Raw genomic sequence first — 19,186 nt, forward strand, 5'->3', positions numbered from 1 at the left:
CCGTACCCTTTTATGTAATGATGTTTACTTTGAATTTATATTAGTTCACACAAACACTCCATCCATGCTTTTGTTCCGGCCCTCCGGTCCAGTTTAAGAACCCATTGTGGCCCTTGAGTCAAAAAGTTTGCCCACCCCTGCTCTAAAACCTTCATTACATGCCAAATAAACTCTAGGTTCCTAAAGATAAAAACTCAGGGATATTATTCTTCTACTATTCTCAGATATTATCTTTTCTTATACTCATTCATGCTGAGGACTTATTAAGCATCTACCATTAGATGCATAAGGAACAATGGAACAGCTCTGATAAAATAAACCCACTAAAGTAACTTTTTATATAAAAATTCAATTAAACAACAGTTTTGTAGAATATTACTAGTATATCCAAAGCTTATATGCTATGTGTAATTTTCTATTTAAAATACAAAATTTGTTATGCATAATCAGCATCCTCAATATAATGTAGCACTGAGATAACAATTATATTTTCTTATATGCAAACAGAAAAATTGAGCATATTTAATTCTAATATCACCCATTCAAATTTCTATTATTCTGTTCTCTCTCTCTTCCTCCCCCTCTCTCTCTCCTCTCTCTCTCTCTCTCTCTCTCTCTCTCTCTCACACACACACACACACACACACACACACACACAAATGTAAATGTAAATAAAAGGATACAGCATAACAAGCTATCTGGAAAGAATGAAATCCTTAAAAGAATTCATGCTCTCTTGGCCACTGATATTTAATAATCCAAATTGAATGGCATTTTATTGAAAGAAAAAGGCTATTATCTTTAAATTACTATCGCCATTCAATTTGTTTGGGAAATTCCAAAATTAGTTTGTTTGAGCCATAAATTTAGAAGAATGTCAATCTGAATATTTTCAAGGAGAATTAAAAAGTTTCACAAAAGCAAATTCTGCTTAGTATAGAATGTTTCAACAGATTAGTTCCTTATGAAAATGTTATAGCTAATATTAAAATGCCACAGTAATAATCATTAATCTACATTAGCAAATGAAAGAAAATAGACATAAGTCTTAAACCAAGATTCACAACATGCATAATGCATATAGTTTACTAAGTGATTTTTTTTCTTTGAGATTGTTCTTGGACTCCATTAAAATAAAACTGGTTAAATTTGAACATGGACAGGGGTATAGCATTTTAGGTATGTGCAACATTTTGAATAACTGATGAAACAAACCAATTCATAAGACTTAACCATTTAATATTTTTAAATCTTTTCTGTTTAATTTTTCCACTGAATTACAGTTCTCAACTTCTCTATGCTCTATATTCAGTGGAGTGAAGTCAAGAAAGAAACTTCTTAGACCAATAACACTTCCTTCTTTCTAAGTCTTCTGTTCAGATTTTTATTCTCCTCTACCACCAGGAAAATAATTTTTTAAACTTTTGATTCTGACTTCTGTAGTGGTGAAACACACCTGAAGAAAAATAAAAACTGTTAGTCCCAGACTGCTGTTGCTCAGTGGTTGAGTATCGACCTGTGAACCAGGAAGTCATGGTCAATTCTTAGTCAGGGCACATGCCTGGTTGCAGGCTCAATCCCCAGTAGGGGGAGTACAGCTGATCAATGATTCTCACTCATCATTGATGTTTCTGTTTCTCTACCTCTCCCTTCCTCTCTGAAATCAATAAAAATATTTTTTTAGCCCTGACCGGTTTGGCTCAGTGGATAGAGCGTCAGCCTGCAGACTGAAAGGTCCCAGGTTCGATTCCGGTCAAGGGCATGTACCTGGGTTGTGGGCACATCCCCAGTGGGAGGTGTGCAGGAGGCAGCTGATAGATGTTTCTCTCTCATCGATGTTTCTAACTCTCTATCCTTCTCCCTTCCTCTCTGTAAAAAAAATCAATAAAATATATTAAAATATATATATATATATATTTTTTTAAACTGGTAGTAGTTTACAAGCAAAATGGAAAAATGTTGTATAGCCAAAAAGACATGTATTGAGAGCCTACTATATGTAAAGCACTCTCCAATGTACTGGGACCTCAGGCCAGAATAAGTGTAAGGCCAGTGCAAAGTTTAAGAACGTGCCAAAAAACTCAGTAATCACAATTTAAAATATTTTAATGCATTATCTTTTAAAAATAAAAAAAATGCAAAAAAATCCCTAACATCACCATTTTGAAAATAGACAGCATCAATACTGCTAATTTTTCTATTTGCACCAGGTTCCACAATGGCTCAGAGAAGCACTACAAACACCAAACACAGCCTCTTGTCCTCAAGGACTTTACAGTCCAGAGTGGAAGGACAAAGTAAGAAATATAGGTCAAATAGTACTGGTAGAAGCAAAAACCTTCCAATAATAAGTTAAAACCTAAATAAAGACATTACATCCAAAAATTAATAACTTTAAAAACTATTTCAAGTTGAAAAATCTTTTAGGGCAAACTGCTATTTTTTTTTACTAATGACAAATATAGTGCTTTACAGGCACATAACATTCATAAAACAAAAAGTAAATTTCTACTTAAGGCTTACTTACTACTATAATGTTTTCATGCTCTTTAAGGTCATTTTTATCCCCAGTGACCTATTCTCAGTTTCTCTATAGTTTCTCTAATCTCATTGACATTGCCAAATACGATCTTCCAAAAGCACCAAAAATCACTATTTTTTCTAGTAATAGTTTTATATTAAACCTACACTGGTATCTGTGTTATCCCATCTGTAAGGTTTTTATTTTATTATTTTTACTTTTTAGTAAAAGAAATGATTTTTTTTAAAAGATGGCTTAAAAATATCCCTAGATTAATTCTAGCAAGGTACAGTTATTCCCATAAAAAATAGAAGAAATGGCAAAGCAAATCTCTTACCTGACTTATTACCCTCCATTATTATAAAGAACTTAAACGTATTTTTCTCGCTTTTACACAGATTGGAAACTGGTTCATCTCTAGAACTAGTACCCTATCAATATGACAAATGCCAACACTGTCTATCAAGATAACCATTATCACTAGTCCTAGATGTAACAACCGTAGTTTTTAAACTTTGAAAACATAAAATAAAATAAAAATACTATGTTCATGTAAATAAGTACATCTTGAAAATATACAGACAATATCAATCTTTTTAAATTACCAATTTGCTATTATATCAGATACAATTCAACATACAAATATTTAATGACACTTTAAAATTCTGTAATTTTTCCTTGACTTTAATAGGAACCAAGAAGCAATTTAATTGATAGCTCTGGCAAGAAAATACTAATTTAAAACTACATATGTAGGTCATTGTACCTTTTAAAAATGCATTAATTCCATGAGAAACAGCTTGGTGTAATAGAAAAAGTCCTTGAGTATAAGGCTATTGAATTGAATGTCTGCCACTCTCTTATCTAGGCTACAATCCAACAAGAATTCAGGCCCCTTATTTGTAAAAAGAGAAGGATGAATAAGATCTTCACGGAGTTCCTCTGAGTTGTTTCAAGGACAAATATCAGGACATCAAAGAGCTAAAAGGTTCCAAGCCCCACTCAATTCATTTCCTTCTTAAACTGTAATTTATCCTGTGTTTAGATTTCTTTAATTAAAAACAAAAGATCCAGCTGCTCTTAAAAAAACACACACACACACACAAAAAACCCCACAACTTAAACTACTAGATTTGAAGTCCTCCAAGATCTCTTCTAAGGCTAACATACAATGATTTTATACATTAGAGTACAGAAAATATAGCCACTAGGAAAACACAGCCCTGGTACTTGTTGAAGAGAGCTGGAAGGTGAAAAAGAACCTCCAAAATCGACTGCTGAAATAGTAGATAGGAATAAGAAGAGCTGTGATAAGCTCAGCTACTATACCTTGTTGCTAAGAGAAATCAACATGTTAGAACTCAATTTATACAGCAGGTATAGGCAAATGCTGACTTACATGCCAAGGTGATAGATGCCATAATACATTTATTCACATGCAGGGTAGAATTATAAAACCAATCAACTAGTTACTAAGTGTCTGTGACCAAAGAATCCTCTATTGGCCCAGTGCTTCTAAGTTTATACCAACCAAATATAGATGTTTTACAAGTACTCTATCAGAAAAGGTTCTCCAAGAATAGGTCCTATGGTACAGTATGTCTGAAAACAAACATACAAGGTAAGTTCAGAAATATTCAGAAAGAAGAGTAAAGGAAGGGACTTACCAGCAATTACAATTTATTAGAAAGCAAACCAATATAAAAATAGGGGCATTGGTTATAAACAGTCAGAGCAATGGAATAGAGCTTGAAGAGTGAGAATCAGAATCAGGAGGAAAAGACATTCAATAAATGGTATAAAAAGGACCACTGGCTAGCCATTTGCGTTTTTTTTTTGTTTTGTTTTTTTTTTAATTCAGCAGGCTTCAATATAAAAGGGTAATATGCTTGATGGAAAGATGCCAACAAATACAGCCACAGCTATAGTTTCTTTAATGGCAGGTGATACTGAAATGAGCCTGAGAATAACAGGGCCAAAGCAGGATTCAGGGCAGTAGGCTCCCAGGTGAAGGCTTTGCCAGGTCAGCCACTCTCCATGAGAACATACAGATGCCTAGACCTAATGAGAGAAGCATGCACCACCCTCCTGTTCTTGGGGAGTCTTTGTGTTCCTCCCACCCCCACTCCCCACCCCCCGGGCTCTTGATTGTTCTGGATGGAGACTCTGACCATATGCCCAGTGCTCATGGGATCTAAGTAACTTGTTCCAAATGGCTACAGGGACTTTTCCTGTTTACTTCAAGACAGTAAACTGAAGATCCCAGAGCTGTGACTATACCCTGGCAGGACCAGGCCTCAGTCTCCTGAAGACTCTTCCTATGGATTCCCACCTCATTCCTTATATCAGGTAACTTCAAAAGCCAGACCAAAGATTTCAAAATAAAAATACTGGCAATAAGTGTCCTAATGTGTTAAAAAAAAAAAAAAAATCTAAGAAAAGCATAAATAACAACATATTTGAAAAATGGGCAGGATTTAGAGAGAGAAACCAAGATGGCAGCATAGGTAAACACCTGAAATTGCTGCCTCGCACAACCACTTCAAAACTACAACTAAAAGACAAAATGGACATCATCCAGAACCACAGAAAAGCTGGCTGAGTGGAAATTCTACAACTAGAAGGAAAGAGAAAAGCTCACTGAGACTCATAGGAGGTGTGGAAGTAAAGTGCAGAGGTATGGAAGCGTGCGCGGCAAGGGCTGGCAACTGAGGATGAGGTTGTCTTTTTTAATCGGGAGGGAGTCTCAAGCTCCGACTGCTCTGAACTCCAGTTCCGGGCAAGTCTCTGGGGACCCAGAATCATTCGGGGAGAAACTGGACTGTCTGGCAGGGGGCAGAACTTGAGGGCGGCTTTCTCTCAGAGGTGCCTGCAGTGATTACTGCGGGACACTGAGACCCGGGGTCTCTTAGGGCAGGGCTGAGGATCAGCCATAGTTGTTTGCTCCTGTTGATTCCCTGAGACCCTTCCCCACCCAAGCTGTGCACAGAGCCTTTTGCATAGGAATGACCTGGCGCTTTGCAATCTGAAAATTACCTAACAAATTGCAGCTGGGTCAGAGAGACCCAGAACATCCAAAAGAAGGCCCAAAGCCCCATAGCAGCTTGCATTGCTTCACAGCTGGGCCTCATATGGGCACCTCCAAATCCCAAACAAAGAAGAGGAATCTGCAGATCTCTCCATAGCTCCTGCTGGGTAGCCTCAGGTAGAGGCTAAATTAGCACCTCCTTAGAGATCCAAGAGCCAGTGTACCCAGTGGTCAGAGTGGGACCATCCAGATTACAACTCCTCAGATCCATAAGGGACACACTCAGAGGGCAGACTCAGTGAGCACCAAAGCCCCACTGAAGCAAGTCTTGCCCCAGAAGGGTGACCCCAGCACAGAAGTTCTCCCACCATAACCACAGCTGATTCTCACAGCCAATTGGCCTGGAGGTCAATTCCTCCCAGTGATACCTACAACAATCAAGGCTTAACTACAACAAGACTGTGCACAAAGACCACAAAGGGGTGCACCAAGAGTGTGTCCACCTCAGGTAATTGGGGAGGCTGAGCCACTGGACCCTATAGGATACCTAGCACACAAAGCCACCCTATTAACACAGGGAAGCATAAAAAATGTGAAGACAAAGAAACAGGTCACAAATGACAGAAATGGAGGAAAGCAAACGACTGGATATAGAGTTCAAAACCACGGTTATAAGGTTTTTCAAGAATTTTCTAGAAACCGCCGATAAATTTAGTGAAACCCTCAAGAAATCTAGTGAAACCCTCGAGGATATGAAAAAGGACCAACTAGAAATTAAGCATACACGGACTGAAATAATGAATACTATACAGACTCCCAACAGCAGACTGGAGGATTGCAAGAATCCAGTCAACGATTTGAAATACGAAGAAGCAAAAATCACCCAACTGGAAAAGCAAAAAGAAAAAAGAATCCAAAAATATGAAGAGAGGGTAAGGAGCCTCGGGAAAACTTCAAGCGAACCAACATCCAAATTATGGGGGTGCCAGAAGAAGAGAGAGAACAAGATATTAAAAACCTATTTGAAGAAATAATGACAGAAAACTTCCCCTGCCTGGTGAAAGAAATAGACTTACAAGTCCAGGAAGCACAGAGAACCCCAAACAAAAGGAATCCAAAGAGGACCACACCAAGACACATCATAATTAAAATGCCAAGAGCAAAAGACAAAGAGAGAATCTTAAAAGCAGCAAGAGAAAGAAAGTCAGTTACCTACAAGGGAGTACCCACACGACTGTCAGCTGATTTCTCAACAGAAACTATGCAGGCCAGAAGGGAGTGGCAAGAAATATACAAAGTGATGAATAGCAAGAACCTACAACCAAGATTACTTTACCCAGCAAAGCTATCATTCAGAACTGAAGGTCAGATAAAGAGCTTCACAGATAAGAAAAAGCTAAAGGAGTTCATCACCACCAAACCAGTATTACATGAAATGCTGAAAAGTATTCTTTAAGAGGAAGAAGAAGAAAAAGGTAAAGATAAAAGTTATAACAAATACATATCTATCAACAAGTGAATCTAAAAATCAAGTGAATAAAAAATCTGATGTACAGAATAAACTGGTGATTATAATAGAATCAGGGGCATGGAAAGGGAGTGGACTGACAATTCTCGGGGGGGAAAGGGGTGTGGAGGGTGGGGGAAGAGATGACCAAAATCGTATACCTATGGATGAGGACAGTGGGGGGGGGAGGGGGGTTGGGTAAGGGCAGAGAATGGGGTGGGAACTGGGTGGAGGGGAGCTATGGGGGGAAAAAGAGGAACAACTGTAATAATCTGAACAATAAAGATTTAATAGAAAATATGAATTAAGTAGAAAAATAGTGATTTAGATAAATAGAACAGAAATCATGGAAAACTAACATCCTAGACATTGAAGCCTGAACGATAGTTTGGGTTTGCAAGGTAGCATTGGAATGATTTTTTCCTTGGTAGACTCAAAGAAAGAAAGAATAGGAAGATTTGGATTTTATGGTTTCTGATATTAGTCTGGACAACAAAGCTCTTTAGTAAAGACTCCAGAAAAAGCAATAGGGTTCTTTTATGAAGGACCTGAAAAGGTCCTCAAGAGAACTTAAAACTTGCCTTTCTGAATTCAATATAGTATAGACATTCTGTGTAAATTGACACCAAAACTCAGTTAAAAAGTCATGATTTTAATAAAGTAAGTTTGAAATCTAATCTATGTCATAAAATATCAATCCTACCCAAGTTTCTGGAGCATGTATAATGAAGTAAAAAAATGAATTCACTCTAAAAAGAGAGTGGCCATGAAGATTGTGTCAAGAGTAGACTGGTAACCCTTTCAAAACTTCACAAAAAGATTGGCATTAAATTGACAAAAAGTGTATCTTTGTTTACTCTTATTCTTTATCAGTATGTACTTTTTCCAAAGACTGAAATATTTGCAACTGCTTTGCAGACTACAGTTCATTAAAAATAATTGTAGATTGAAAAAAAAAAGAAAGAAAAATGGGCAAAGGCTATGAAGACAATTCAAAGAAAAATACAATGGCAAATATGTGTAAATTGTATTATCTAATCTAAAAAAATGTATAAATTAATTAAATGTTACAAAAAAAAAGAGGAAGCGAAATCAAGTCAATAAAATTCTAGGGCATATACATGCTACTTTCAAGACACATGCCTTTGGTGCATAGCCCATACACACAGATGAATTAGCAAGCCATTAGGGCTTACCCATATGCTTATGATGTGCCCTGTGTAAATATCTGCTGTTAGTATCATTCTAATAGATTGGACTCTAATTCAAGCAACTAAATGTACTTAATTATATAATGTTGCTGCTGAAATTTAATTCCATTAAATGTACAAGATAATATTAGAACACTATGTAGGGCTGCTAACAAGAAGAAAATAGAAAAGGAAAAAAAGGTCTCTGTGTACTTGATTCATTTCTAAATCCTAACTAAAATCAATGGGCCAAATGTGAGGCCATCTTAAAACCTAAGAAAGTAATGAACTAAATTCTAGAGATATCATAAGGATTTTTTAAAAAGAAATATTGATTATATATAATGAAAAAGGTAGCATAAGCATAAAACTTTTATAACCAAGTGAATAATGAATAACAAGGGAAACCAGTAACCACATAATACATAAAATAACTTTCTTTAAAAATGTTTTTAATAGTGCCAGCAGATGGCACTAAACTCAAGAGAGAATTCTTTACTAACCTATTTGATGCATCCATCCTCCTTTAAGGAAACACTGGACAAAAATGATATGGTTATATAATGGAAAGATTTCCATTTTCTTTTCCAATATGCAAATGGTCTCTTACCTGTTATGTGTTCTGCTGTGGTCCCTAATCCCTGGCTAACAGTACATGAATGCTGCATCTAATATCAGAGTCCAACTTGAGACACAGGTTCTCTTCATAGTGTAGTACCACTTCCTCAATCCAAACTATCTATCTATATCAAACCCTAATATGCAAATCAACCAAATGGCGGGATGACCTGCAGAACGACTGGTCAGTGGGGGGCGGGGCCAGCAAGCGGGCAGCACCAGGCCGTCCAAGGCAGGTGCCAGTAGGGGGCCCCTGATCACCCCACCAGTCGCCCCACAGTTCGGCCCTGATTGCCGGCCAGGCCTAGGGACCCTACCCATACAGGAATTTTGTGCACTGGGCCTCTAGTCAAATTAATAATGCTTGCTTCCAACAAAATTTAGACCAGGAAAATGTTCATTATCTTCTAGTTTCTTCAAAAACTTGTTTTTACTTCATTTCCTTCTAGCATTAATCCATATGTACACACATATTTGTAACAATATGCATAAAGTTGGCATACTTTTTCTTTCCACAAATATTTGATCAACAAATGTCTATACGCACACAAAAAAAGTCTCTGTATGTATATTATCTCTATCTCTTTAAAAATAAACATTTTTAAGATAGTTTAAGTTCTAGATAGTTTAGATATAAATATCTAACACTGACATAGTACATTTTTTAAATTAATGAACCAATACTGAAATATTATTATTAACTGAAGTCTATTCTTTATTCAAATTTCCTTAGTTTTTATATAATGTCCTTTTTCTATTCCAGGATCCATCTAGGATACCACATTACTTTTAAGTTATAATGGCTCCCTAGGCTCCACTTGGCTATGATAATTTCTCGACTTTCCTTGTTTTTTATAAGCTTGACAGTTTTGACGAGAACTATCAGGTATTTTGTAGAATGACCCTCAACTGGAATTTGTCTTTGTGGGCTTTTTTCCCCCATTATTAGACGGGAATTATGTTTTTAGGAGGAAGCGGTTTTTAATTGAACCTAATTCTGCAAATCTCTTTGAACACTGGTATACAAAATTTATTTGCTTAAATGTTTATATATTTTATGTGATTTGTAATCATAGCACTCATATATTTTATATTCTTCCCTCATATTTTCTCATGCCATTACATGTAATTTTTGTAAGTATTATACTGTTGTTTTATATAAAAAAAATTTTTAAACCTCACCTGAGAATATTTATTTCAGAGAGGAAAGAGGAGAGACAGAGAGAAAGAAACATCAATGTAAGAAATATCAATTGGTTGCCTCCCATACGTACCCAGACCAGGGATCGAACCCACAATCTAGGTATGGAATAAAGGAAGATATGCAGACCCTTTGTAATGGTTAGTTGAGATTTGAGATGTATGGCAAAAAAATGCTGGCATCCGAAACCCCAGTACACAGAAGAAAGAAGCTGCTCTGCACTAGAAGAAAATGAAGCTGAAAGGCAGCGATGAGAAGAGACAGAAGACAGTTTGGTGATCTTCTCAGCTCAGAGCTTACTTGTACCTCTGCCATCCTAAATTTGGGTTATATGAGCCAGTAAATTCCCTTTTTTTTCCCCAAGTAAGTTTTAGAAGGGTTGGTGATATTTGCAACCTGGGGATTCTAACAATAACAACTTCAGTCTTCAGCTCACAGAAGAGTTTATGTTATTTTATTTTCATGAGAATGAGGATAGTTTTGGTCACCAGTTTTGTTCATCCCTCATTAAATCATGCATAAATTAGCAAAGGTACATAATCAGAAAGTTGTTTTAAAAAACTGAAGAAGGGTATAAAACAGTAACATCTCAATCAGTAGTTATCATTTTTTCACTTGATTTTTTTCCTAATATAAAACAACTGATAAAAAACACAAGCTACCTGACATATATAGTATACAAAAAGAAACCTTCAGGTACATTTAGCCCAATGATCTCCATTTCCTCAACAATACTACTGATAATGAAAACAATGAGCCTAAGACACTATAATATTCTGACTTATAAAAGAAAAATTCTATCATGTTTAGTATATACTATCCCTAGAAAATGGAGTAATTTAATATGTATTATCCCTAGAAAAATGGAGTAATTCAGTATGTATTATCCCTAGAATATGGAGTAATTCATTTGAAACAAAACCTAAAAATATTTTGTTTAGCCCTCTAAAACTCAGGAAATTAAGCTCTTCACAGTATCTCCTTCACAGAAGGTTGAAGTTCCACTGTATTTTCAAATTAGCTGCCTATAGCTTTATTTTAAGGATTTTTTAATAGAAAACATTATCCAGCCCAGCTGGTGTGGCTCAGTGGTTGAGTGTCAACCTATGAACAAGGAGGTCACGGTTCAATTTCTGATCAGAGCACATGTCTGGTTTGCAGACTCAATCCCAGTGGGGGGCGTGCAGAAGGCAGCTAATCAATGATTCCCTCTCAACATTGATGTTTCTACCTCTCTCTCCCTCTCCCTTCCTCTCTGAAATCAATAAAAATATATTTTTTTAAAAAGAAGATATTATCCAATAATTGGATGAAAACTGGGTGAAAATTTTACTTGCATATTTTATAATATAATATTGTCCTGAATCAAGTTTTCAAATGAACAAGTTTAAAATAGTTAATATTTGATTCTTGAATTACCCATCTGTAATATAATCTAAATATAAAATCCTATATAATAAAAGGCTAATATGCAAATTGTCCCCTTGACCAGGAGTTCAACAGGGAGTTTGACTGGGGGCAGGGCCCCTTGGCCCCTCCCCCCAGCTGGCCCCACCCCTGACCAGCACCCCTCCCCCGATCGGGGGTGGTGCGGCTGGCCAACCACCCGCGGCCCCTCCCCCGGGCGGCCAGACCCCACCCGTGAACGAATTCGTGCACCAGGCCTCTAGTAATAATATAATTATTACTAGAGGCCTGGTGCACAAAATTCATGCACTCAGGGGTGGGGTTCCCCCAGTCTGGCCTGTGCCCTCTCACAGTGTGGGAGCCCCGTGATTGATCGCCCCAAAGAGGTAGACCCCACCCACCCATCCGGGGCTCCTCGATGGATTGCCCAAAAGAGGTAGCCGGAGCCGCGTGTCCCGCCTCCGCGGCAGGCGCACAGGGCCATGGGAACCCCACCTCCACTGTGAGCACAGCCATCTTGTGACAGCGTCAGGGTATCATACATGAGGGCGTGACGGCTACTTAGCCTTTTATTAGTAAGGATGATGCTTTGAAAGAGACTTGCACATAACCTTGATACTGAAATAATGCCTTTTCGGATTATGTAGTTGTTGGGAGTTCTGTTAAAAACACATTCCATCAAGATCCCTTCACTAACTAACCCTAACTAGTCTAACATACCCTTAGGATACTCTCTGGAAGAAAAGAGGTTCACATGCCTTTTTAATTTTTAACAAAATGTGTGCGCATGTACACACACTCACCATCTATCCTGAGGGATCTGCAGGACTTTGCAATGCCCTATTTTGTATTCCTCTTTACTTTGTGGCCTAGCAAAGCATCAAGACCATACTTAGATGCTCAATAAATACTCCTCAAATCATAGCACACATCTTTAAGAAAATTAAATAGTGCAAAAAGGCGTGTAAAAAGAGTCCTCTGCTCATCTCCTCAATTCCCAGACAATCAAATTTAATTTTCTTAGCTATTAGTCAGTTGCTTCCATATCTAATTCTAGAGGCCCGGTGAACAAATTAGTGCACCAGTGGGGTCCCTCGGCCTAATCTGCACCCTCTCGCAATCAGGACCCCTCAGGGGATGTTGGACTGCCGATTTCAGCCTGATCCCCACAAGCCCGGCTGAGGGACCCCACTGGTGCACGAATCTGTACACCGGGCCAGTTTCGGCCCAATTCCAGCAGGCCAGGCCGAGGGACCCCTCTAGTATGTAGATAGATAGATAGATAGATAGATAGATAGATAGATAGAGATATGGATATGGATATGGATATGGATATGGATATAGATATAGATAGATATAGATATAGATATAGATATAGATATAGATATAGATATAGATATAGATATAGATATAGATATATAGATATAGATAGATATAACCCTACTATGCAAATAGACTGAACGGCCGAACAACAAAACAACCGGTTGCTATGACGTGCATAACATGGCGGGCGTCGGCCGCGATGGGATGCTGGAGTAGGTGAGCAGGCGCACCAGACCAAGCTGGGGCACTGGTTGCTATCATCAGAGTGAGTCTCTGGTGGTTACTGAAAATTCTTTGCTCTCACGCTCCTCAGTCCCACCCGTTGTACCTGCTGCTGTCGCTGGCCCCACTCGCACCCACTGCCAGCACCTGGTGCCAGCCCCGATCGCTCGGCACCATGAGTAGGTGCGAGCGGCAGCCGCTGGCCCTGATCACCCCTGAGGGCTTCTTCACCTCCCCCTGCTCCTGAGGAGCAATCGGGGCAGCAGCCACCGCGCGCACCTGCTGCCGGCACCAGCCCCACTCGCACCTGTAGCCAGCACCAGAGCCACCACTTGTACCCACTGCCAGCACCCAGGGCTGGTCCCGATCATTCAGTGCCATCAGCAGGTGCAAATGGTGGTTGCCGGCCCCAATAGCCCCTGAGGGCTTCTCCACCTCCCCCTGCTCCTGCGCGGTGATCAGGGCAGCCACAGCCGCTAGCACCACTGATGGCGCCGGCCCCGCTCACACATGCTGCTGGTACCAGCCCCAATTGCTCCGCACCATCAGCAGGTGCAAGCGGAGCCGTCAGCGCGGGAGAATGGCAGCGGCGGGAGCGGGGCTGCCAGCAGACAGGGGACCGGGGGCTGCAGCAGGAGGGGCTGGGCAGGGTCGCGGAGGATGGGACAAGACCCGCCCCTGTGCCCATCACAGTCTTGCGGCCCACAGTTCCTTTCAAGGTGCACAAATTCATGCACTGGGCCCCTAGTATGTATATAAGATCTTTAGTTAATCTCTTCCCACCCTCTCACCACCCGCCTTCCCTCTGAGATTCATCAGTCTGTTCCATGTTTCCGTGCCTGTGCATTGAGCATCTGCCCCCTGGTGGTCAGTGCATGTCATTGCTACCGGTCAAATGGTCAAACAGTCACTTAGTCTTTTATATATATAGATAGATGTGTATACTACTACTAGAGGCCCAGTGCACAAAATTCCTGCACTTGGGGGATGGGTGGGGGGAACGACTCAGCCTGGCCTGCGCCCTCTTGCAGTCCAGGAGCCCTTGGGGGATGTCCTGGAGGCAGGAGAGGCTCCCGCCACCACCGCTGCACTTGCCAGCTGTAAGCCTGGCTTCTGGCTAAGCAACGTTCCCCCTGTGGGAGTACACTGACCACCAGGGGACAGCTCCTGCATTGAGCATCTGCTCCATGGTGGTCAGTGCACATCATAGTGACAAGTTGTTCCACCATTTGGTCGATTTGCATATTAGCCTTTTATTATATAGGATTGCTTGAAATATTAACTTCTTACCACAACATTAATAGCTAACATTTATAGTGTTACTAAATGCCACAGAACTTTCTATACATTATCCCATTTAATCTTCACAACTGAACTTTGTATACATTATCTTATTTAATCTTCATTTTAGTCTGGAAGACTGGGACAAGTTCAATAATTTGCCCAAGATCACAGCTAGTAAGTGACAAACTTAGGATCTGAACCCAAGCAGCTGAACATCAGCCCTCACACTTTTAACCTATCTGCTCTTGTATCTACCCACTTCAGAGTCAACTCTTATATACTTCTGGAATAATTCTCTCAAATTAAATAAAAATACTGAGCAAAATAAAACAAAAAATTCAACACATAAAATGGCATTTTTCGCAACTAAATATAATTTTTTGGTTCTACAGGTCAGTAATTTTCAACTTTGGCTTTGCCACAATCCCCTGAGGTAACCAATTAGTTGCATTTTCATTTTATAGATATTGACTCAGTGGTTAGTATGCTTAAGGTATAATATTTATAAATCTAAATTATAATTTTATGACCTATAACCTTTTTGCTGAATAATAAAAGGCATGAGATCCTAAAGATTGCCAGAAAGATACATTTTAAAGGGAAAGAACATGCCAGTAACCTATCAGAAGGAGAAACACAATTTTCAAAGTAATTTTATACCTGCTTTCTGAAAGCAAATGAGTTATTTTATGTGACTGTAAACATGTGTATCTCTAACTACACAATAGGGAAAAAAAAATAGTAATGGAAAAGGCAAAATCACATTTACTAAAGAAAAGCTTCAAAAAATAGATTTTATAAAATACTAGAAGCCCAATACACTAAATTCATGCACTGGTAGGGTCGTCCCTAGTGGCTGCCAGCTGCCTCTGGGTGCTCCCTCTCTTCCCCTGGCCAGCCCCGCCCCCTAGTTGAACTCCCAGAAGAACTCTCGGTCAAGGGGATAATTGCATGTTACCCTTTTATTATATAGGATGTGAAGACAAGAGATGTAGTAGTACTTTGGTTTAATATTCTAAATAACAAAAAATGAGACATGAATATGAACATGTGAAACAAAAAAATGTGACCATTAAAAAAATGAGAAACTAGAGAGAAGTTAAATTGGGGAAAAGGAAGCAGGCAAGAGATGAAAGCCCTAGATAATGTCAGCAATCCAGTTCAAAGCTCAGATCTTGCTGAAACAGCCCCTATAATAATGCTCTGGTAGAAGAGAGTTTTGTGGCCTCATTCTAGGAAAGAACTGAGATGACTTCCTGAGGATGTACTAGTGGGTGAAACAGATGACTAGTAATAGCAAGTCAGCTGAACCTGTAGACCAGCGGTTCTCAACCTGTGAGTAGCGACCCCTTTGGGGGTCGAACGACCCTTTCACAGGGGTAACCTAAGACCATCGGAAAACACATATATAATTACATATTGTTTTTGTGATTAATCACTATGCTTTAATTATGTTCAATTTGTAACAATGAAAATACATCCTGCATATCAGATATTTACATTACGATTCATAACAGTAGCAAAATTACAGTTATGAAGTAGCAACAAAAATAATTTTATGGTTGGGGGTCACCACAACATAAGGAACTGTATTAAAGGGTTGCGGCATTAGGAAGGTTGAGAACCACTGCTGTAGACCAACATATTATGGCCTCTATCTCTCCACTAAAGTCTATCTTCTAACCATTCTAGATGACAGGAATCTGACACTCCTTGTAGGTTACACTACTCAGTTCAGCACTTATTTGGATTCTGTTAAGTGTCTCATATGCATATATCTTCCCAACTAGATCATTAACTTCTGGAGAGCAGAAGCTACCCCATTTATTTTCGTTTCACCCATATAACCCAGCACAGTGCTATGCTTGAATCTTGAAAAATCACAACATACAATTAGACCATTAAAGTTTGAGGAAATCTTAGACTTATGTAGTCTGGACTCTGTATCTTAAAAGCAAAGACACTAAAAGTAGTTAAATGTCCACTAGCCTCAAGTCAGAGCTGGGATTTGCACCCTAATCAGTTCATCCTTTCCCAAATAGCCTCTAATTTCCACCATTGTGATAAAATAATCAACTATTTAGTCAGAAAACAAAGTAACAGCACCAGTATGTCAAGACCTTTAGTAGATTTGATTGGCAGCCTATGTGCCTAGGTCTCTGAAGACTGCTTTATACACATTATTCTATTTTATACTCCCAAGAACTCTAAGAGATAGGTATTATTAACCCAATTTTTAAAATGCAGAAAAAGTGCTCAACCAGCATGGCTCAGTGTTTGAGCATCTCCCTATGAAACAGGAGGTCACGGCTGGATACCCGGTCAGGGCGCATGTCCAGGTTTCCGGCTTGATCCCGTGTGGGGGCATGCAGGAGGCCGCCGATCAATGATTCTCTCTCATCATTGATATTTCTATCTCTCTCTCTCTCTCCCTTCCTCTCTAAAATCAATAAAAAAAAAAAAAATTTTTAAGGGAAAAAAATTCCTTGGCAACATTTTCAATCCATCATCTGAAGACTACTTTGTCTACTTCCTGATATATTTTCAGGGCCTTGATATATTCTCCAATCCCAGAAAATGTTACCACGTTGGTTAAAAAACAAACAACAACAAAAACATAAAAAAGGTATAGTCTTACTGTTCAATTCTATCTGTCGGAAACCCAGAGTAGCCTTTTCTATTGCGACTGACCCAGGTATATTCCTAAGGAACTGTCCCGTCTCTTTTTGATTAATCAAAGTAATGAATAAGAGCCTAGTTGAGTATTCATATATGACATGGTTAAGTGCTTGTCTTTATTCACACCTTCCTAAATAACATAAGCATGCCACAGATCAAAATCCAGAAATACAGAAAAGCCTTCTAAGGCAGAGTAGCCGGGTGCAGACTTCTATGTTCACCCGACTACAACGCAAAGATGATCTTCATCCTTGAACCGCATAAAAACTACAGGGACTCTTCCGGAAGCTTCGCCGCTGCCTATCCACACATCACTGCGGGTCGTGAAAAACAAGAATGCATCAAGAACTGCTGCCAGGCCTGGACTAGCACTCGCTCGGCGACCCACTCAGAGGTAAGCAAGTGCAGAATGTGGCTGGCCCTGGAGCGGGGCACTGTTTACTTACAGGGGAGGATACTCGCGTGATGGGTAACGTGTTGCACTGTCCTCCTCTGGCTCCAAAACAAAAAAAAAATAAAAATATAAAAATGGTACCTTGACGAGCTAATGGGAGCGTGGGTCCATTCCCAAAAGTTTTGACCTCCCTTTTTAATTGCTTAAGGACAAATGCTCAAATAGGACACCCGACACAAGGTGCTGCTTATATGAGGTGCTGCTTGCAGCATAACATGGAAGGACATCACTTTGTCCAAGAAACTGTGTTCTTCCTCTATACTCCCCCCCCATACACATACACACACACACACACACACACACACACACAGCCAAATGGGAGGAACTGACAGCGTCATGCACTCAGGCGCATGGAAAGAAGAAATCAAAACTAAAGGCGCTTCCTCCTCGCCGGAGAAGCTTGGGGCACGACTGGGGGCTTCAGGAGCGGTTCCGAACCAGCACCATGGCCCCCGCCGCCGGTGCACAGCGGGCAGCGCGGCGACAGGGCACAGCCATCAACCTCTCCAGCTCCGTCCTCCAGGCTCCGCCAGGGACCGCGTCCCGGAGCCCGCCCCGGCCGGGCCCGCCCCGCTATCTCCTCCCCCGTTATCCGCCCGCGCCCGGGCCTGGCTTAGCCGCCCCAAACTTGGGCGCGTTCCACTACCCGCCACCCGCAGGCCCCCGCCCTCCGCCGGTCCGAGGGCGAAACGCCCGGGGACCTGAGGGCGAGGAACGCGCCCCGCGCCGCGGCTCACCTCTGGGTGCAGAAGAGGCACGCAGCCCGCTTCGGCCTCGTACTCATCCGGGCCGTCCGCCATCTTGGTGTTAAATCCCTCCGCCCGCTGCATGCCGGGAGAAAGCGTTCACCCTCGCGGGGCTCGGGGCAGGCGGAGGGCGAGCGGCAGGGCGAGCGCGAGCCCGGCCGGCGGCGACGCGACCGCCTCCCTCTGCGGCCGCTGCCCCCGGACGCCCCCTCTGCGCCCGCCCCTCGGAGGGCGCGGGTCCCTGCGCGTGCGCGCGAGCCGGGCCGCCCGGGCGGGAGCGCGCTCTGCTGCACTGCGCGGGGCGGCGGGCTGACCGCTCTGGGCGTGGGCCGCGCTGCTGGGGGCGGGCCCCAGCCCGAGGCGGAGGTGCGCCTCTGCTCGCCCGGAGAAGGCGCCGGAGGGCAACTGAGTCCTTGAAGTGGGGAACCGGGCGGCAGCGCGGGAGCGGGGGCGGCCCTGGAGCCGCGTGGCCGCGGTCGGGGGCGCAGGCAGCCGGGCGGCCCGGGCCCACAGCCCCACTGTCCCGCCCCGGGACCCCGGGACCCCTCCCTGGAGACCCCGGCGGAACCCGCACAGGTTCCAGGTTTGGGAACCTCCGGCTTGAATCCAGACGCGCATCCCTGTGAAGACAAAAGACTCACCCCCTTCCTCCACGCTTCCTAAAGGTCACCCCGAATGTATGCCCGCCGTGGGGCCGCCCGCAAAAGCACGAGTAATGCTGGAGGCTTCCTCCTAGAGCAGTCTTTTCAAAAGGACCCCAACCTCTGCTCCTGGATCCTGAATGAGCAGGAACCTCATAAAAAAAATGTACGTCCGCAAGGCCCGTGCCGCCCCATCTAATGCATGTTCATGCGGGCCGGGCATTCAGTTCGCTGGAAGGGGAGCCCAGACAACATGGCCAAAGCCACTTGTAAACGCATCTTGGAGCCGCAGGGGGTGGGGACGGGACCATTACAGAAGGCATTCCTCCTTGTGCTGAGCTGTTACACATTATCCAGCGGTTCTC

General features: G+C 41.6%; 1 protein-coding gene across 2 annotated transcripts in view; it reads right to left on the bottom strand.

Moving 5' to 3' along the window:
* Window positions 1-18,408, bottom strand: part of ZDHHC17 (zinc finger DHHC-type palmitoyltransferase 17) — an 84,035-nt gene extending 65,627 nt beyond the window's left edge. The window contains exon 1 of one of the 2 annotated variants that reach the window (XM_036297697.1): window positions 18,172-18,408. In XM_036297697.1, coding sequence (XP_036153590.1) covers window positions 18,172-18,264 — 93 coding nt within the window. In that variant the 5' untranslated portion in view covers window positions 18,265-18,408. The remainder of the gene's footprint in view (window positions 1-18,171) is intronic. The other variant, XM_036297696.1, reaches the window with a different exon arrangement.
* Between the last annotated feature and the right edge of the window lie 778 nt (window positions 18,409-19,186).

This window comes from Myotis myotis, unplaced genomic scaffold (genome assembly GCF_014108235.1).
Source record: "Myotis myotis isolate mMyoMyo1 unplaced genomic scaffold, mMyoMyo1.p scaffold_m19_p_3, whole genome shotgun sequence".
In the NCBI taxonomy this organism is placed as follows: Eukaryota; Metazoa; Chordata; class Mammalia; order Chiroptera; family Vespertilionidae; genus Myotis; species Myotis myotis.